A 22,071-nucleotide genomic window follows, 5' to 3' on the forward strand; every position below is an offset into this window, starting at 1 on the left:
TCCAAAGCTTCTTAGGTGACTTACGAGTATAAAATGTTAGTCCACTGCCGAGCCGCCATCTGGCCTACATGGTTAGTGCTCGGACCCTTATGCCAAAGGTCTCCGGTTTGATTCCTCCTCTTTTTTTTTTCTTCTGTTGCTTGCAAAATTGCAGCGCGTTGCTACAGGAGAATCGTGAATTTAATTCCTGGGAAGACTGTGTAAAAATTCATTCTATAATTCACTATCAATTACCGTCACCAACATGCCGAGACATGATTTAATATGCCTGGTTTGCCTCAAAATTGTCAGAAACTCGAAACATTTTAGTAAATATTAATGGGGCATGTTTTTGTACAGATTTATTGCAGACGACCGGTGATTGTAAGAAATCCGCTTTTATATGTTGCGCAAGATGTCGCAAAATTTATTGCTTTGTTTGTTTTTACTATAATTACCACTGCGGTTCTTGTTTATAATTATTATATGTATAAAAATTGAATGTTTTCAAATCGACTTTGTTATTCTGATTAAAAAGGCAATGTTTCTCATAAAATTTACAATGAAAAATGGAAAAACCACCGCCATGAATTGTGTTGTTGGACAAAAAGAAAATATTTTTATTGAATAATGAAACTAATTTGTTAAAGATAATGTAGGTTTGGGAAACTTTCTGAATAATTGGCTGAATAACGAAAGAAAATGAAACAGAAGAAAAATAAATTCCCAGAGGAGGAATCGAACACGAGACCTCTGGCGGCGTAAGCCCTAAACACTATCTTCTTCGTCTTCTTTTTTTCTCATTTTGTTCGACATAGTTCGTTGCGTGCTGACAGATGTGAAAATTACCGAACAATGAGTTTAATAAGTCACGGATGCAAAATACTAACACGAATTCTTTACAGACGAATGGAAAAACTGGTAGAAGCCGACCTCGGGGAAGATCAGTTTGGATTCCGTAGAAATATTGGAACACGTGAGGCAATACTGACCCTACGGCTTATCTTAGAAGCTAGATTAAGGAAAGGCAAACCTACGTCTCTAGCATTTGTAGACTTAGAGAAAGCTTTTGACTGTGTTGACTGGAATACTCTTTCAAATTCTGAAGGTGGCAGGGGTAAAATATAGGGAGCGAAAGGCTATTTACAATTTGTACAGAAACCAGAATCGAGGGACATGAAAGGGAAGAAGTAGTTGGGAAGGGAGTGAGACAGGGTTGTAGCCTCTCCCCGATGTTATTCAATCTGTATATTGTGCAAGCAGTGAAGGAAACAAAAGAAAAATTCGGAGTAGGTATTAAAATCCATGGAGAAGAAATAAAAACTTTGAGGTTCACCGATGACATTGTCATTCTGTCAGAGACAGCAAAGGACTTGGGAGAGCAGTTTAACGGAATGGACAGTGTCTTGAAAGGAGGGTATAAGATGAACATCAACAAAAGCAAAACGACGATAATGGAATGTAGTCGAATCAAATCGGGTGATACTCAAATGGTTCAAATGGCTCTGAGCACGATGGGACTTAACATCTATGGTCATCAGTCCCCTAGAACTTAGAACTACTTAAACCTAACTAACCTAAGGACAGCACACAACACCCAGCCATCACGAGGCAGAGAAAATCCCTGACCCCACCGGGAATCGAACCCGGGAACCCGGGCGTGGGAAGCGAGAACGCTACCGCACGACCACGAGATGCGGGCAATGTCGGGTGATGCTGAGGGTATTAGATTAGGAAATGAGACACTTAAAGTAGTAAAGGAGTTTTGCTGTTTGGGGAGCAAAACAACTGATAATGATGATGGTCGAAGTAGAGAGGATATAATATATAGGCTTGCAATGGCAAGGGGAGCGTTTATGAAGAAGAGAAATTTGTTATTATCGAGTATAGATTTAAGTGTCAGGAAGTCTTTTCTGAAAGTATTTGTATGGAGTGTAGCCATGTATGGAAGTGAAACATGGACGATAAATAGTTTAGACAAGAAGAGAATAGAAGCTTTCGAAATGTGGTGCTACAGAAGAATGCTGAAGATTAGATGGGTAGATCATATAACTAATTAGAAGGTGTTGAATAGGATTGGCGAGAAGAGAAGTTTGTGGCACAACTTCACTAGAAGAAGGGATCGGTTGGTATGACATGTTCTGAGGCATCAAGGGATCACCAATTTAGTACTGGAGCGCAGCGTGGAGGGTAAAAATCGTAGAGGGAGACCAAGAGATGAATACACTAAACAGATTCAGAAGGATGTAGGTTGCAGTAGGTACTGGGAGATGAAGAAGCTTGCACAGGATAGAGTAGCATGGAGAGCTGCATGAAACCAGTCTCAGGACTGAAGACCACAACAACAACAACAACAACAGTTCGTTGCGTTTGGTCGGGGCGGACGACACAAGACATCCGTTCAAATTTATCGTTGGTTCCTTGACTCAGTTTTTTTTTATTACAGAGAGCACGCAGCCCTCTGACGGAACACGCTGAGCTACCGTGCCGGCTAACCTAGGCCAGACGGGGGCTCGGCAGTGTACTAATATTTTATAGTCATAAGGCACCTAAGAAACTTTGGATGGATTTTTCCCGGGATTTTCCGGGTAGTACGTCCTAATATTTCAACCACGTGAGGTGTTAGGGGTCCTCTTTCAGCACACAAAATTGCGGACAAATCCCGGACCCCACGGCGTGCCGTCTCCTTGTGAGTGGAGACACTATATTGCGGTCTTCACAATGTCCGACATGTACCCAGTTTCCGATACGGCCGACTTGTGGCCCCACCGACTGGAGCCCCCTGTTCTGACAAGGGAACCTGCCCATCACACACCCCTCAGATTGAGTTATAAGTTGGCACAGTGGATAGGCCTTGAAAAACTGAACACAGATCAATCGAGAAAACAGGTAGAATTTGTGTGGAACTATGAAAAATATAATCAAAATATACAAACTGAGTAGTCCATGCGCAAGGTAGGCAGCATCAAGAATAGCATGAGCTTAGGAGCTCCGTGGTCCCGTGGTTAGCGTGAGCAGCTAAGAAACGAGAGTTCCTTGGTTCAAGTCTTCCCTCGAGTGAAAATTTACTTTCTTTATTTTCGCATAGTTACGATCTGTCCGTTCGTTCACTGACGTCTCTGTTCTCTGTATTAAGTTTAGTGTCTGTGTTTTGCGACCGCACCGCAAAACCGTGCGATTAGTAGACGAAAGGACGTGCCTCACCAATGGGAACCGAAAACATTTGTTCGCAAGGTCATAGGTCAACCGATTCCGCCACATGAAAACACGTCTGATATATTCTATACGACATTGGTGACGGCATGTGCGTCACATGACAGGAATATGTTGTCGACCCACCTAACTTGTACACTTGGCGAAAGGGTAAAAAGATTCTTCTACCTTGCCCGATTTAGGGTTTCTTGTGGATGTGATAATCACTCCCAAAAAAGTGCTGAAAACATAAGAGTTTGTCATAAACTGCAACCAATGAATGCAACAGTTTTACAGTCGAACTGTTTTCACCGTGCTCTGTCAAAACATATGTTTATACATCACATCGGACGGACGGACGGACAGATAATAGTTGTCTGAATATAAAAAGTTTAACTTTCCACTCGAGGAAAGATTTGAACCAAGGACCTCTCGTTCCGCAGCTGCTCACGCCAACCACGGGACCACGACGCTCCTGAGCTTATTTTATCCTTGATGTTGCCTATCTTGCGCATGGACTTCTCAGTTTGCATATTTTGCTTATTTTTTTCATAGTCCCATACAACTTCTTCCTGTTTTCTCGATTGATCTGTTTTCAGTTTTTCAAGGCCTATCCACTGTGCCAACTTATAACTAATTCTAAGGGGGGTGCGATGGGGAGGTTCCCTTGTTAGAAATAAATGTTTGTACTCAGGCAAATAAATTATGCTTACCCTGTATTTCGAATGAAAAATGTTGTAACCTGCGTAACAGAAAAGCGTTGGTCGAGTTTACAGGACTGAATGCGTGTCCAAGTTGACTTCCCGTTATGGTGAGCATAACACTAAGTGGAGACACTATATTGCGGTGTTCACAATGTCCGAGATGTACCCAGTTTCTGATACGCCCGGCTTGTGTCCCCACCGACCGGAGCCCCCTGTTCTGAGGCGCCTAGGCCGCACGCCCTCGTGACGGGCCGCGCAGGTCTTCTGCGGCTGGCGTCATTAGCAGGTAGCGGCGCCAGGTGTTGCCGTGGAGGGGAGCGGGCGGCCGTGCCGCTGAATTTTCGCGGTCCGGCGCTGCATGTTTAACGCGCTACGTGGCCAGCATGCCTGAGCACCCGCCACCGCTTTTGCCAGTGTCTGGCTCGCCGGCCTCCCTAGCGCAGTTGTGGGCCGTGGTTGCGGCCTCGAACCTGCCTCCACCACTTCAGCCCGCAGATAACCTTCCTCAGGTCGCGTTAATATTCCGCACGTTCTGCTCTTAAATAATTACAACCCCATATTTTTACTCGTCAGAATATTCTGGTGCGGGCTGGTCCAACCGTGGGCTGGTGCACCAAGATATCGCCACCGTTTTTCCAGTGCTCCTCCACCTGGAAACACCCTTCCTTCGTGAAGGTTACGAACGGCTTTCAAAATGACTGAATTTGAGAGCGGTACACTTGCCACGCAACTTACTTCTTCTGCAGCTATCTTGCAAAAAGAAAAAAAAAAGAAAAGAAAAAAAAGAAAAAAAAAATCAAATGGCTCTGAGCACTATGGGACTTCACATCTGAGGTCATCAGTCCGCTAGAACTTACAACTACTTAAACCTAACTAACCTAAGGACACAACACACATCCATGCCCGAGGCAGGATTCGAACCTGCGAGCGTAGCGGTCGCGCAGTTCCAGACTGTAGCGCCTAGAATCGGTCGGCCACCCCGGCCGGCTATCTTGCAGTCATTCTATCAAATGAGAAATACAAGACCATCGACAATAATCAAGCTTGACGTTATCGACAGTGTCAGTACAAACACAGGGGTTAGTGATCACGCTGTCATCATAGGTAAGCTCGGCACTACAGTTAATAAACCATTCAAGAAGATGAGGACAGTGATTATACTAGGAAAAGCGGGTAAGCATTTGTTAGCATCCCAGGAAGACAACGAATTGGGTCTAATATGACAGACTTTGAGGAATTATGGGCAAAGCTTAAATTCATTGTTAATCGCTCTCTGGAGACGTACGTGCCAAGCAAGTGGAATAAGGACGGGGAGGACCCTCCGTAGTGCAATAATTAAATTAGCAAAATGCTCCGTTCAAAAGATAACGCGCAGACGTTGACAGGCAAAAGTAAGTAGAAATCCCGTACGTCTACATCTACATCCACATCCATACTCCGCAAGCCACCTGACGGTGTGTGGCGGAGGCTACCTTGAGAACCTCTATCGGTTCTGCCTTCCAATTCAATCCCGCATTGTTCGTGGAAAGAAGGATTGTCGGTATGCCTCTGTGTGGGCTCTAATCTTCCTGATTTTATCCTCATGGTCTCTTCGCGAGATATACGTAGGAGGGAGCAATATACTGCTTGACTCCTCGGTGAAGGTATGTTCTCGAAATTTCAACAAAAGCCCGTACCGAGCTACTGAGTGTCTCTCCTGCAGCGTCTTCCACTGGAGTTTATCTATCATCTCCGTAACGCTTTCGCGATTACTAAATGATCCTGTAACGAAGCGCGCTGCTCTCCGTTGGATCTTCTCTATCTCTCCCATCAACCCTATGTGGTACGGATCCCACACTGGTGAGCAGTATTCAAGCAGTGGACGAACAAGTGTACTGTAACCTACTTCCTTTGTTTTCGGATTGCGTTTCCTTATGATTCTTCCAATGAATCTCAGTCTGGCATATGCTTTACCGACGATCAACTTTATATGATCATTCCATTCTAAATCATTCCTAATGCGTACTCCCCGATAATTTATGGAATTAACTGCTTCCAGTTGCTGACCTGCTATATTGTACCTAATGATAGGGGGATCTTTCTTTCTGTGTATTCGCAGCGCATTACACTTGTCTACATTGAGATTCAATTGCCATTCCCTGCACCATACGTCAATTCGCTGCGGATCCTCCTGCACGTCCATAAGAAGATCAATCCGCAAAGCATATAAGAACTTTCAGCGTCATACTTTAGCCAAAGACCTTCTGTCCGTACGTAAAATCGTTAGCAGCATCGGCTTATTTCCAGTCACTCGTCGACCAGGCTGGGGTGGCAACAGAATATAGCAGAAGGGAAAGCTGAAGTTTCAAAATTTCACGGTTAAGAAATCATGAAGCAGGAGGATCGTATATACTAATCGTGATTCGATTGTCGCACAGACTCCCGCATGGAGGACACAGTAACAGTCATCCGTGGCATAGAAAAACCACTGTAGGAGTCGAAAACAAAAAAATCGCTGGGTCCGGATGGAAGCTCATTTCGGTTTTACAGAGAGTACTGTGCGGTTTTGGCCCTTTACTTCGCTTGCATTTATCGAGAATTTCTCTCCCAGCGCCAAGTCCCAAGGGCTGGAAAAATGCTCGTGTGACTCCTGTACGTAATGAAGGTAAAAGAACGGACCCCCATAGTTACAGAACAATATCCGTAACATGGGTTTGCTGCAGAACTCTGAAATACACTCCTGGAAATGGAAAAAAGAACACATTGACACCGGTGTGTCAGACCCACCATACTTGCTCCGGACACTGCGAGAGGGCTGTACAAGCAATGATCACACGCACGGCACAGCGGACACACCAGGAACCGCGGTGTTGGCCGTCGAATGGCGCTAGCTGCGCAGCATTTGTGCACCGCCGCCGTCAGTGTCACCCAGTTTGCCGTGGCATACGGAGCTCCATCGCAGTCTTTAACACTGGTAGCATGCCGCGACAGCGTGGACGTGAACCGTATGTGCAGTTGACGGACTTTGAGCGAGGGCGTATAGTGGGCATGCGGGAGGCCGGGTGGACGTACCGCCGAATTGCTCAACACGTGGGGCGTGAGGTCTCCACAGTACATCGATGTTGTCGCCAGTGGTCGGCGGAAGGTGCACGTGCCCGTCGACTTGGGACCGGACCGCAGCGACGCACGGATGCACGCCAAGACCGTAGGATCCTACGCAGTGCCGTAGGGGACCGCACCGCCACTTCCCAGCAAATTAGGGACACTGTTGCTCCTGGGGTATCGGCGAGGACCATTCGCAACCGTCTCCATGAAGCTGGGCTACGGTCCCGCACACCGTTAGGCCGTCTTCCGCTCACGCCCCAACATCGTGCAGCCCGCCTCCAGTGGTGTCGCGACAGGCGTGAATGGAGGGACGAAAGGAGACGTGTCGTCTTCAGCGATGAGAGTCGCTTCTGCCTTGGTGCCAATGATGGTCGCATGCGTGTTTGGCGCCGTGCAGGTGAGTGCCACAATCAGGACTGCATACGACAGAGGCACACAGGGCCAACACCCGGCATCATGGTGTGGGGAGCGATCTCCTACACTGGCCGTACACCACTGGTGATCGTCGAGGGGACACTGAATAGTGCGCGGTATATCCAAACCGTCATCGAACCCATCGTTCTACCATTCCTAGACCGGCAAGGGAACTTGCTGTTCCAACAGGACAATGCACGTCCGCATGTATCCCGTGCCACCCAACGTGCTCTGGAAGGTGTACGTCAACTACCCTGGCCAGCAAGATCTCCGGATCTGTCCCCCATTGAGCATGTTTGGGACTGGATGAAGCGTCGTCTCACGCGGTCTGCACGTCCAGCACGAACGCTGGTCCAACTGAGGCGCCAGGTTGAAATGGAATGGCAAGCCGTTCCACAGGACTACATCCAGCATCTCTACGATCGTCTCCATGGGAGAATAGCAGCCTGCATTGCTGCGAAAGGTGGATATACACTGTACTAGTGCCGACATTGTGCATGCTCTGTTGCCTGTGTCTATGTGCCTGTGGTTCTGTCAGTGTGATCATGTGATGTATCTGACCCCAGGAATGTGTCAATAAAGTTTCCCCTTCCTGGGACAATGAATTCACGGTGTTCTTATTTCAATTTCCAGGAGTGTATATTCTGAGTTCAAATATATTATATTTAAACTCAGAATGTATTTCAGAATTCTACAGCAAAGCTTCTGGTCATAAATAGGCACAGATTTAGAAAGCATCGTTAATGCGAAACTCGGCTTTCCCTTTTCTCTCATGATATCGTTAAAGTCACAGTTGGTGGACAACACATAAATTCAATATTCCCACATTTCGAGAAAGTCTTTGATACGGTGCCCCATTGCTGGCGGTTGATGGTCCGAGCATATACATTTTATTCCTAGATAAGTGAGTGGCTGGAACACTTCTAATGTAATGGAACCCAGTATATTGTCCTCGACGGTGAGAGTTCATCAGAGACGAGAGTATTGTCACGAATGCTCCAGGGAATGTGAGAGGGCCGCTCTTATTGTCTGTAGACGTAAATGATAAACGGACAGGGTGAGCCTCAATTTACGGCTGTTTGCTGATGACACTGTGGTGTACGGGAATGAGTCGGGGTCGTGTGACTGTGGGAGGATACGAGATGACTTAGATACAATTTTTGGTTGGCGTGATGAACGGCAGCTTTCTCCAAATGTAGGATAAATGTAAGTTAATACGAATGAATAGGAAAACCAGTCCTGTAACCTTCGAATGTAGAGTTATGAGGGTGCTGCTGGAGACAGCCAAATCGATTAATGTGCAAAGCGATACGATATGGAAGAGAGATCAGGTTGTTAAATGGGCGTACGAACGCTCGACTACGTTTTATTGGGAGAATTTTCGGACAGTGTGGCCCATCTATAAAAGCAGATGGCGTACAGAACACTAGTGCAACCCATTTTTGAGTGATGTCCAAGTGCTTTGGATCCCCATCAGGTCGGATTAAAGGATGACATCGAAACATTTCAGAGAGGTACTCCCAGATTTGTTATCGGTTGGTTCGATCAGCACGCAAGTATTATGGAAATGCTTCGTGAGCTAAAATGGGACCCCTAGAAGGAAGACGACGATCTTTACGCGAGGCACTCTTGCGAATACTTAGGGAACCGGCATTTGAGGCCCAGTGTAGATCGATTCTACTGCCATCAACATACGTTTCTTATAAGTATGACGAAGATAAAACGAAAGAAACTTTGGGTCGTACAGAATCTTGTAGACAATCGTATTTGACTCGCTCTGTTTGTCAGTGGAACAGGAAAGGAAGTGACTAGTAGCGATGTGTGATGCCTTACGCCATGCCCCCTACTGTGGCTTGCGGAGTATGTACGTAGATGTAGATGTAAATTTAGGACATCAGCTGGAGGGGTGTCAATCTCATTAACTCTTAAGCAACAAATTTTTTATCTGGCGTAACAGTGAAATTTATGTCAGTCTGTAGTCTTTGCTCAATTTATTACGTATTTCTATGTTCACGATGAGTTATAGGATGCTAAATAACCATATAAAAAAAAAATCAGAACAGAATCAGCAGAGAAAAAGTTTGAAAAAAATGCCCAGGAAATTAGCAGTGTCAGCTTATGTTAGTAAATATATGCTCTCAGGAGGAAAGTATTTCACAAAGGGCTGTGGTTCACAGCCAGTTTTAATTCATTCAGATTAATCCACGTTTGAAGCTATTTCACTGAGATTCAATTTGACGACCTTTATGAGATGAAAGCTCAGGCAAGCATATACACTAACTGCTGCATTGTACTTGACGTTTCAAATGTTTATCCACCTGACACTTTGTAGCCGAGACTAACATCGGTTACTGTAGTTGTGATTGTAACGATAACAGTTGTGACTACATCATCCGCACCACACTCTCCTCTAATTTCTGAATCATCTGCGTGCTCTTCTGTAACGTCTTCCCACGGTTCATTACACGATCAGCCAGAACTTCATCTGCCAGTGATCTGTGCGACCTTCTTGAAATCATTCTTATAGATACAAAACAAATATGGACCAATATTATACCTCTAACTATAAAAACTAACCCAAAATTAGTGAATAATATGCTTATTTCATTCTATTGGGTACATACACTGTTTTCGTGATGTAGGATATTTTCAATAATCATCCTACATTTGCATTATCAGCGGAAATAATTTGTGTTATTTAACGCTTTCGAGATTATTTGTGAAACAACACTGTGTGTAATATTTCACAGCATGTAATCAGTAAAATTAAGTACGAGGGCACGTCGAAAAGTAATGCAACCCATTATTTTATGCGAAAACTCTACAAGCTGTTTTAAGATAAAACAAACGTTACTAACATTCTACATCTTTATTATTAGTGTGTACAAATTTATTTCTCAACACCGTCAACTTGGTGACGAATACACTTCTCCCACCGACAGACCAGTTTGCTGATACCGGCGCTGTAGAATGCTTAACTTTGTTAACGAAGCCAAAACCTCTGTCTGCACCGCTTCAGTACTATCAGAGTGAAGTGTTCGCAGGTATTCTTTAAGTTTTCGACACGGCGGAAAATCATATGCGGCGTTCCCCAAGGGAGTCTTATAGGTTCTTTGCTGCTCCTTATCTATATAAATGATTTGAGAGACAATTTGAGCAGCCGTCTTCGGTTGTTTGCAGATGACGCTGTCGTTTATCGACTAATAAAGTCATCAGAACATCAAAACAAAGTGCAAAACGATTTAGAAAAGATATCTGAATGGTGCGAAAAGTGGCAGTTGACCCTATATAACGAAAAGCGTGAGGTCATCCACATGAGTGCTAAAAGGAACTCGTTAAACTCCGGTTACACGATAAATCAGTCTAATTTAAAAGCCGTAATTTCAAATAAATATCTGGGTATTACAATTACGAACAACTGAAATTCGAAGGAACACATAGAAAATGTTGTGGGGAAGGCTAACCAAAGACTGCGTTTTATTGGCAGGGCACTTAGAAAATCTAATAGACCTGCTAAGGAGACTGCCTACACTACGCTTGCCCGTCCTCTTTTAGAATAGTGCTGCGTGGTGTGGGATCCTTACCAGATAGGACTGACGGAGTACATCGAAAAAGTTCAGAGAAAGGCAGCACGTTTTGTATTAACTCGAAATATGGGAGAGAGTGTCACAGAAATGATACAGGATTTGGGCTGGACATCATTAAAAGAAGGGCGTTTTTCGTTACGACGGAATCTTCTCACGAATTTCCAATCACCAACTTTCTCCTCCGAATGCGAAAATATTTTGTTGACACCTACCACGATAAATTAAGGGAAGTCAGAGCTCGTACGGAAAGATATAGGTGTTCACTCTTTCCGTGTGCTATACGAGATTAGAATAATAGAGAATTGTGAAGGTGGTTCGATGAATCCTCTGCCAGGCACTTAAATGTGATATGCAGAGTATCCATGTAGATATAGATGTAGATGTAGAACTTGGAACTGTACAGAGGATGATCGATGTCAGTAAACACAAGGCGTCGCCGGCCGCTGTGACCGAGCTGTTCTAGGCGCTTCAGTCTGGAACCGCGCGACCGCTATGGTCGCAGGTTCGAATCCTGCTTCGGACATGGATGTGTGTGGCGTCCTTAGTTTAGTTAGCTTTAAGTAGTTCTAAGTCTAGGGCACTGATGGCCTCAGATGTTGAGTCCCATAGTGCTTAGAGCCATTTGAACCATTGTTTTGAACGTCCTGGTTGTCAAAAGTCCAGCTATGAAGGGTGATGTATCATCGCAGGGCAGCGGCCTCACCGAACACAGACGGTAGCGGCTAAACAGATAGCGTGTACACAGCAGGCGCCGATATTCTACAACTGAAAGCAGGGAAACACGACTTCCTCAGGCTTGTCGCCGATTTGCGGTGGGCTTCCAGTTACCAGCAAGCCGTGTAATCGACGAACAGTCCGTCATTCATATCTTCCCATCATCCCTAACGCTGGCAAGTGTTGTTTTGGGGCCAGTGTGATTTAAGAAATGTCTTTCGATGGTCTTATGCCAGTGTTAGACAATGCACTATATCGACGCACTCAGTCCCCTGCTAAGGAAGTCTGTAAGTGTATGCAGTGAGGGAGGCGGTAGAAAATTTTGTTTTCAGGATTTCCCATTACGATCTCGTCACCATAAAACAATGAAGTTGCAAAATATAAATACATAAAAATATCATTTACAGTTTTAAGCCAATTTTATGGTCGCGTCGCAGGTAAGTGCGGGTGTATTATCTTAATAAAATTCTTGTTTACATCATAAAAGATAAAATTTGAAGACGCAACTGCCTACAGACATTAAGAGCACTATTAATGACAATATGCTAAATTAGCAGTCTTACGGCAGCGTGATCTGTGCGGCTCTTGGTCTTACTGCTTTATCTTGAGCACGGAAGTGGGCCAATGTAGCTTTCCATGGCAGAAAACGCCGAGCCACAGAAGATGCAACGCTAGATAATCACAGTTCACCGCCCGTGGTAACCTACTTGCATAATCATTTACTGGTATATGGATCCTGTGCTGAGTAGCACGAAAGGACCCAGTCAGCCTTCTATCTACCTGCACAACTGTACCTACTACTCGCGGAATTCTCGCTGACAAGCGGCGAGGTGCCTGATGGGAGCGATTGTAAAGGATTCTGCCATTCTCAGTCGTTCCCACATGCTACGGCGCCGAGTATCTGCCACAAACTACGCGAATAGCACAGGACGGTGTCAAGATGACGTTTGCGACTACGTCCTAGATCCATTGCTCTTTGACTTACGAAACATCCGGCGGCAATAAAAGACGGAGCGCTCAGAGAGACAGAGAAAGAGAGAGCGTCGTGCACACATCTAGTCTCCTGGGACAGACGGTGCCGGCCGACACATGCCCTGCCCTCAGGAAACCCAGCGTTTATCACCGTGCATGCGCAGACGTATCCATCACGAGCACAAAGCGCTGTGTTGCTTGTCGTGGTTGCTACAGGCCATGCACCCTGTTGTGTTCCGGACGTTCCGCTGCTCTCTGCGACACCTCTGAGGGAAAAGAAGGGGAGGTTGCTACGAAGCGACATCCTCATTGCAACATACAATTAAACAGACCGCATAGTTGTAATCGGTTATAGTTTTCCCATTGCACGTTCGACATAGAACGAAGGAAATGTTCCCGATATGCCAGAATCACTCCCTAATATTAGTCAAATTTCGTTTTACTTATTTTTCTTTGGGTTATACAACAACGTAAGTCAAAGATCAACTTGATCAGCAGAACGAGTCTGATTATTAAGTATAAACAAATATATTATTGCATTATAAAATTTTAGTCTTGAACGGTTTTCTTACGAAGGGGAAATGATCCAAGAACGGTTGGTTTTACCGGAAATCTGGTCCATCAGTTACCATAAATGTTAGATGATCAAACTTAAATGTTTGCGTATACAGGATGCGGTAGACGATTACCAGACATGATCCTTAACTCACGAGGTGGCCGCTCTGTAACGTACACTAAGAGTTAGGATCTCTGGGGCCCTAGTGTTTAGAAAGATTTAAGGCACAAGTCATTTGAAATTTTTAACTAAAGTTACATAAAATTTACTTAAGTATTGTTTAAATACTTCTTGTTGATTATATTGCAATAAAAAGCCTGCAGCATTGTACCTTTCATGAAAAAGAAACACGTACTTCTGTGCGGTTTTTAAATAGTATACGTAAACTAACTACTAGAGATCTGAATTTTACATTCTGGAAAATTGTAATATCTCTGTAGAAAGTAAATTCTCAAATAAAATAAAGTTACAGGCACATAAAAGCTACCGTCGATAGACACGATGAGAAAGCCAGCAAATTTGACTTTCTCTGCTGGGATCTACATTTTTCCTTATCAACAACCAGAACCGGTTTCATTTTCGGTAACACACTAAATATTTAGTTGGTGAAACAGAAAGGTCCCGGTTGTAGTCGTCCTGAAGTTCTTCAAATGGTTCAAATGGCTCTGAGCACTATGCGACTTAACTTCTGAGGTCATCAGTCGCCTAGAACTTAGAACTAATTGAACCTAACTAACCTAAGGACAACACACACACATCCATGCCCGAGGCAGGATTCGAACCTGCGACCGTCGCGGTCACGCAGCTCCAGACTGAAGCGCCTAGAACCGCACGGCCACAACGGCCGGCTTGAAGTTCTTCTTCTGAATGATCCTTCCACCATCCACGACAAACAATTTTGTATGGATATGGTGTCTGTTCTTTCCCACATGTCCGAAAGAACAGACACCATATCCATATAACTATATAGTTCTGGCAACACCGGCCATGACATTTTCTCCTGTGCGGATGCTCACATATTCCCCAAACTCTTACGAGACTTGGTAAGAATGTCTTCTACGAGTAATGTGTGTGTTGCGGTGGGACACTACGAATGTAGTGTGTGGGACATACAAGGTGAGAATGTGGGTCTCGCGGGAGGTGTGCGCGAGATAATCCCTGCAGGCGCGCTATCGTCTGTTCCTCGGCGGCTCAGACGGCCGGCACGGTAGCTCAGCGTCTTTGGTCAGAGAGCCGGCTGGCTTCTGTAATAAAAAAACTGAGTGGAAGGATCAACAAGCGAACTTGAACGGAAGTCATGTGACGTCCGCAACGACCAAACAAAAAAAAAAGATGGATAGAGCGTCTGCCATGTAAGTAGAAGATCCCGGGTACGAGTCCCGGTCGGGGCACACATTTTCACCTGTTCCCGTTGATATACTTATCAACGCCCGTTAGTAGCTGAAGGTATAAATACACTCCTGGAAATTGAAATAAGAACACCGTGAATTCATTGTCCCAGGAAGGGGAACCTTTATTGACACATTCCTGGGGTCAGATACATCACATGATCACACTGACAGAACCACAGGCACATAGACACAGGCAACAGAGCATGCACAATGTCGGCACTAGTACAGTGTATATCCACCTTTCGCAGCAATGCAGGCTGCTATTCTCCCATGGAGACGATCGTAGAGATGCTGGATGTAGTCCTGTGGAACGGCTTGCCATGCCATTTCCACCTGGCGCCTCAGTTGGACCAGCGTTCGTGCTGGACGTGCAGACCGCGTGAGAAGACGCTTCATCCAGTCCCAAACATGCTCAATGGGGGACAGATCCGGAGATCTTGCTGGCCAGGGTAGTTGACTTACACCTTCTAGAGCACGTTGGGTGGCACGGGATACATGCGGACGTGCATTGTCCTGTTGGAACAGCAAGTTCCCTTGCCGGTCTAGGAATGGTAGAACGATGGGTTCGATGACGGTTTGGATGTACCGTGCACTATTCAGTGTCCCCTCGACGATCACCAGTGGTGTACGGCCAGTGTAGGAGATCGCTCCCCACACCATGATGCCGGGTGTTGGCCCTGTGTGCCTCGGTCGTATGCAGTCCTGATTGTGGCGCTCACCTGCACGGCGCCAAACACGCATACGACCATCATGGGCACCAAGGCAGAAGCGACTCTCATCGCTGAAGACGACACGTCTCCATGCGTCCCTCCATTCACGCCTGTCGCGACACCACTGGAGGCGGGCTGCACGATGTTGGGGCGTGAGCGGAAGACGGCCTAACGGTGTGCGGGACCGTAGCCCAGCTTCATGGAGACGGTTGCGAATGGTCCTCGCCGATACCCCAGGAGCAACAGTGTCCCTAATTTGCTGGGAAGTGGCGGTGCGGTCCCCTACGGCACTGCGTAGGATCCTACGGTCTTGGCATGCATCCGTGCGTCGCTGCGGTCCGGTCCCAGGTCGACGGGCACGTGCACCTTCCGCCGACCACTGGCGACAACATCGATGTACTGTGGAGACCTCACGCCCCACGTGTTGAGCAATTGGGCGGTACGTCCACCCGGCCTCCCGCATGCCCACTATACGCCCTCGCTCAAAGTCCGTCAACTGCACATACGGTTCACGTCCACGCTGTCGCGGGATGCTACCAGTGTTAAAGACTGCGATGAAGCACCGTATGCCACGGCAAACTGGCTGACACTGACGGCGGCGGTGCACAAATGCTGCGCAGCTAGCGCCATTCGACGGCCAACACCGCGGTTCCTGGTGTGTCCGCTGTGCCGTGCGTGTGATCATTGCTTGTACAGCCCTCTCGCAGTGTCCGGAGCAAGTATGGTGGGTCTCACACACCGGTTTCAATGTGTTCTTTTTTCCATTTCCAGGAGTGTATCATTCTAACTAACAATTTTATCAAATAGGATTGTTAAAACTGACATGTTCGTACGATTCCATTCTGTTCACTATAAAAGAGAACAGGTACGTACTTCAGGAGGCGCGATCTAGGAGGCCCCAACTCGTGTCAATAACATCTTGGCCAAGAAACAAATTAGACGACCATGTAACTGATAGCAAAACATTGTGAGGGTTGGCAATTTAAGGAGGGTAGTGGGGTTATAGAAACATTTTGCCAGGACGGTTCCTGCAGAGCGACTTCGAAAATTTCCGCGCCGTCTGAGACATCACAGCTCGTGAGTTAGCGGTTAAGAGGCATGGAAACCAATAACCAAGAATTTGTCATACTGCTTGAAAATGAAAATGGGAGAGTTCTAGGAAATATTGTGACGGAAATGAATCGCAGTTTAACATTAATTCTGAAATTTAAAGTTAGTCGACAAAATGGCATCTCCCAACAAAGAAGTTTAGAAAGTAACAGTGTTTTCTATTTAGAGAAAGGGATAGAAATTGCGTATAAGAATCAGAAGGGGTTCATAATGCTGTGTATTTTGGAGGAAAGTTAAAAAATTAGAAAGCTCTTATGCTTTATGCTTTCATACTGGTGAGATTCTTAATCTTGAATGTGGAATGTTGTCAGATCTCCCTTATAGGGGAGAGATAATGGATATCGCTAGTAGACTGCGTTCTGTATGGTCGGGTTACTAAAGGAAGTTTGTGACTGCTTACTGCTTAGGGAATGTAAATCCTGCAAAATTTGTTGCGCAACAACGGATGAAATGTTTTGAGAAGGGCAGCGATTGTACTGAAAATTGAGAAACATTCCCGAAGTTGTGAATGTGTGTATTTCATTTCGCTTCATTGTGACTATGCTAATTAATTTGGATTTCTCGTAAATTAAAAAATAAAGGAATTGGTAGGCATTACTCCCCGTAATGAAAGAAGTATTCTGAAAAAAAGCAGTTCTCACATAATTGTGATATGGATGTCTCATCCGGTTTTCCTTCAGAATTTGAGATCATATATTCTACCAAAAACAAAAGCTTATCCATATTCGTTGACATTTCCGACTGAATGCTGAAGAGTTCATAATCCATAATAAGTTCTGTCTGTTACGAAATATGTAATGCATCACTAGCACACGGCATTTCTCCAGAGAGATGAAATAGCCAGCCGCAGCGGCCGAGTAGTTCTAAGCGCTTCAGTCTGGAACCGCGCGACCGCTACGGTCGCAATTTCGAATCCTGCCTCGGGCATGGATGTGTATGATGTCCTCAGGTTAGTTTGGTTAAAGTAGTTCTAAGTTCTAGGGGACTGATAACCTCAGATGTTAAGTCCCATAGTGCTCAGAGCCATTTGAACTATTCTTTTTTAAGAATGAAATATGCCCTTGCTTAAACCTCATTTTGTAAGCATTAAATAACAAATTAACACTGATTTGCTATTTTCCGGATCCACCAAACGCATTTATTTCACTGTGTGAATAATAATATCCTTTTAGACAAACAGGTTGTATGGAAGATATAATAGCCAAACAATGGGTAATACCAGTTCTAAGATAATAATTCAGAAAATTTTATTTAATTTCTCAGCTGATGTAAGGAGGGTAGTTTTTTCTGCCTCAGGAGAAATCCTTTGTGGGATCCCATAAGACTCAGTCTTAGGCCCATTATTGTTTCTCATATATTGTACGACTTTATAACACAGAACAAGCGGATTTAGTTTTCTTTACAGATGACATTAGTATTCTTGTCAATCCATACATACAGCTTCAGAAGAAACGAAAAATAATTTTCCTAAAACTATTATTGGGCGGTTTTCTGAAAATCTTCTCACTCTCAATCTCAAAAAGATACAACATATTCAGCTTTCTAGAAGAAGCAATGATAAATGTAACAGATATATTGGATACCTAAAAAAATTTAGGTATACATATTGATGTCAATTTGAACTGGATGAAATACATTTTTGAATTTCTAAAGCAACTCAGTTCAGCCACATTTGCACTTCAACTCATTTCAGAAATTAGGGAGGGACCAATCATTAAGCTTATATACTTAGTCCATTGTGATTCACTGTCCATTGCGAATAACATTTGATGTAATTTGTCTTTTTTGTTTTTGCTCAAACATATTCTGGAAAAATAATATGTGAATCTCCTTGATGATCATGTTGTAGAAATTTGTTTAAGCAGTTAAACATCTTTCTCACAGCTTTGTGTCTGCTACAGTTCTTTTTTCATGAAGATAATGAAGATAGTTGTAAATATCACACCAGAGTTGCCAAGGAATAATGATATACAGAACCGCAGTAACAGATAAAAAAATATTCATTAATCAAAATTGATGTTGAATAGAGGACAAAAGGGACTCACTCCTACCTCAAAAATTTTTGATCACTTGCACAAAGATATAAAATATCTGACAGAGAGCAAAGTAAAATTGGAAAAGAAAGTGAAAAAAATGTTTCCCTTGACTACCCGTTCTGTTAACAGAAGAACAGAATAATTTCGATTTATGTAATATTTAAAAGGTGATTGGTAGGAATTACTAATTCAACTCTACATGTATGCTATATGCCAACTTTGTCATGGTTTGTACTCAAAGGATTTCAATAGGTCATTTGAAATATCTACTCTAAGACCTTGATGCAACTGACGTGTTTCAGTGTTGGCACATTCTTCTTATAGTATCGCATCCTCAATCTGATTTTCATCTATTTCCTCTTTTCTTTCTATAACATTGTTTTCAAGTTGTTTTCGCTTATAAAGGCCTCCCATGTATTCATACTGCTTTCCCTTCTTTCTTTTAGTTTCCTGTCTCATCTATTAACATTCATATATTTATACGCCTCTCATTTCTCCAAAGGTCTCTTAAATTTTTGTACAGGCGGGTCTACATTTCCCATAGTCGTGCGTGTTTTTATAACATTCCATTTCTCCTTAGCCAAGCCCGCTTTGTCATTTTTCACTTTCTGTCAGCCTCACTTTTTAGACGGATCTATTGATTGTTGTGTCATGGAATTCGTATTACTGCATCTTATAAATCCTACAAACAAAGACTCTTCTAGCAGAGTTTCGTATTTCTTTTGGTGACTTTTGGCAAATTGAGACTAGATATGTGCAATGAATATCGGTGTGTGCTGTGTAACAGTGGATGTGCATTGTCGGTAACTAAGGCTCTGAAACATCATATAATCAGTATTAAAGATAAAATATCGACCTTGAATGATGATGAAAAACTACGCTACTGAAAATAACAGCAAGTTTTGTTTTAATCGTTTAAACGAATTTTTTTTAACATGTCACAAATGACAGCAGCGCAACAATTGTCAACCGTGTCTATTGCAGGGTGGAGGGGTAAGTGGGCGGAAGAGAGAATGTGCAGTATTTTTTAACTTCTACTTAGATCTATGTAAATGCAGTTTCCGTTCATGACAGGTAAGATAACATTCTTAATAACTCTTTGCGATTTTCACGCGTTCTCTACGAACTTTAAATACGCTTAGGAAATGATACGGCAGAGTAGGAATGTCATAATGGCGATGAAGGACGTAAGTGACTGTTGGTACCTTATTTTTAGCACTTACGTTCTTGCGAAGCGCCCTAAGAAAACGGAGGGTAACTTACGTTAAGTGTGGCGCATGGGGCAAAGAATCCATTTATATCTGGATCATTGCTGTAACTACCAACAGGTAATATAAAAAAGAATGTTACAGTCTGGAGACAAACATACGCGGGACAAGTAACGTTAATTATTTTTCTAGTTTTCGATTAATAAACATCTACATCTACATCTACATTTATACTCCGCAAGCCACCCAACGGTGTGTGGCGGAGGGCACTTTACGTGCCACTGTCATTACCTCCCTTTCCTGTTCCAGTCGCGTATGTTTCGCGGGAAGAACGACTGCAGGAAAGCCTCCGTGCGCGTGCGAATCTGTCTAATTTTACATTCGTGATCTCCTCGGAAGGTATAAGTAGGGGGAAGCAATATATTCGGTACCTCATCCAGAAACGCACCCTCTCGAAACCTGCACAGCAAGCTACACCGCGACGCAGAGCGCCTCTCTTGCAGAGTCTGCCACTTGAGTTTGCCAAACATTTCCGTAACGCTATCATGCTTACCAAATAACCCTGTGACGAAAAGCGCCGCTGTTCTTTGGATCTTCTCTATCTCCTCCGTCAACCCGACCCTGTACGGATGCCACACTGATGAGTATAGGTCGCACGAGTGTTTTGTAAGCCACCTCCTTTGTTGATGGACTACATTTTTTAAGAACTCTCCCAATGAATCTCAATCTGACACCCGCCTTACCAACAATTAATTTTATATGATCATTCCACTTCAAATCGTTCCGCACGAATACTCACAGATATTTTACAGAAGTAACTGCTACCAGTGTTTGTTCCGCTATCATGTACTCATACAATAAAGGATCCTTCTTTCTATGTATTCGCAATACATTACATTTGTCTATGTTAAGGGTCAGTAGCCACCCCCTGCACCAAGTGCCTATCCGCTGCATATCTTCCTGCATTTCGCTGCAATTTCCTAATGCTGCAACTTCTCTGTATACTACGGCATCATCCGCGAAAAGCCGCATGGAACTTCCGACACACGATATTAGATATATTTTTCGTGTTGCTTTTTACGCCAGTCAGTAAGCTCATAATTTAACATCAGTGTTGGAAACATCGATGTATTTGGGGTCGATTATTATGGGCTATCGATGTTTGGATGTCGATGATGAAACCGAAATCAGCATCAATGATTTGCCAGCGTGGAACGTCGCTACTCCAATCCCTCGTTTGTCATCTGGAACTGACACTTTCGTCTTTCTCATTATCTCAGACACTATGTACCACCATCGTGGATACACTTTACGTATGTTTCAGTTCCGGAGATCCCACGAACACTTCTGTCGCGCGGGGCACCTGTGTAATTTATGCTGCTGAGCGAACCGCGTAGCATTGACGCCGGATGCGGCGGCCGGTATCGTCCGCTAACGATGACGCTGTGGGGGCCGCTCCCTTGACGCGTCGCGCGTGACTGGAATCCTCGGCCGCCCGGCAGCGGCGGCGTCGAAGACGACGACGACGACGACGACGACGACGGCGACGCCCTGCGAGCGCCTCTCGAAGGCAGCCATTAACATGCGGCGCCGCCACCGCCGCAAATAATTATCGCAGCCCAGCCAGGGGGTGAGTTCGCCAAGCGCTCTCCCATCCCTGCTTTCCGCCGTGCTCTGACAGCGTAGGAGCTACGTTGCACCTGCAGGGACTCCATGAGACCGCCGAGTTTCGAGGAACAACAACAAGTACAGGGACTGAACGGAACCACTCCGTACACCGGACAAAAACTTAGTTAGCCCCTGGAGACATCTCGCTAATACCGCTTAACATCGTTTCCGGCCTAGATAATGCCTCTATTCGATGAGGAACAGAGTGAGCAAGTTCCTTCAAGTATGATAATCGCTGCTGATTAGATCCTCAGAGCTACCAAGCTGCGAGTATGTTGGTTGCTCTGTTTCACATACTGTCCCAAAGAGTGTAACTGCTTTATATTTTTATGTAGTTTGTTGTGTGTTTAAACTAACTTTCATGTGTGTCTGGGTTGTAATGTGAATCTGAACACTGCAAGTGGTGTGTTCAAATAAATTTCGGGCTTGCAGCCAGTTGTTTAATACATCCAACGATATTTAAAGTGGACTCCTGCCAGTAATATTCAGGAGAGCCATCGAAGACTGACAAAGACTTTTTTTTTCATTGTCATTTCGATTTTAATTCTGACAAATGGATATATGCAGACATTCGTAAAAACGGCGATGATACATCAGTCCATACTAATGTAAAATTGCCACCTTCTGAAGAAGACAAATTTAAATTTGTTGAAACCTAGGTAAAGATTTCTATATCCATTGCAACTGGTCTGCTGTTTATAATTTTATTTATCATTTCGATTTCCCATAAAGGACGCAGTAGGGGT

The 22,071-nt window shown here is 44.4% G+C and overlaps 1 protein-coding gene across 1 annotated transcript in view; it reads right to left on the reverse strand.

Moving 5' to 3' along the window:
* Positions 1–21,241, reverse strand: part of LOC124545867 (lysine-rich arabinogalactan protein 18-like) — a 93,736-nt gene extending 72,495 nt beyond the window's left edge. The window contains exon 1 of the mRNA XM_047124827.1: positions 21,094–21,241. Within this exon, the coding sequence (XP_046980783.1) occupies positions 21,094–21,241 (148 nt within the window). The remainder of the gene's footprint in view (positions 1–21,093) is intronic.
* Positions 21,242–22,071: the final 830 nt, after the last annotated feature.

Source organism: Schistocerca americana, chromosome 8 (genome assembly GCF_021461395.2).
Source record: "Schistocerca americana isolate TAMUIC-IGC-003095 chromosome 8, iqSchAmer2.1, whole genome shotgun sequence".
Lineage (NCBI taxonomy): Eukaryota > Metazoa > Arthropoda > Insecta > Orthoptera > Acrididae > Schistocerca > Schistocerca americana.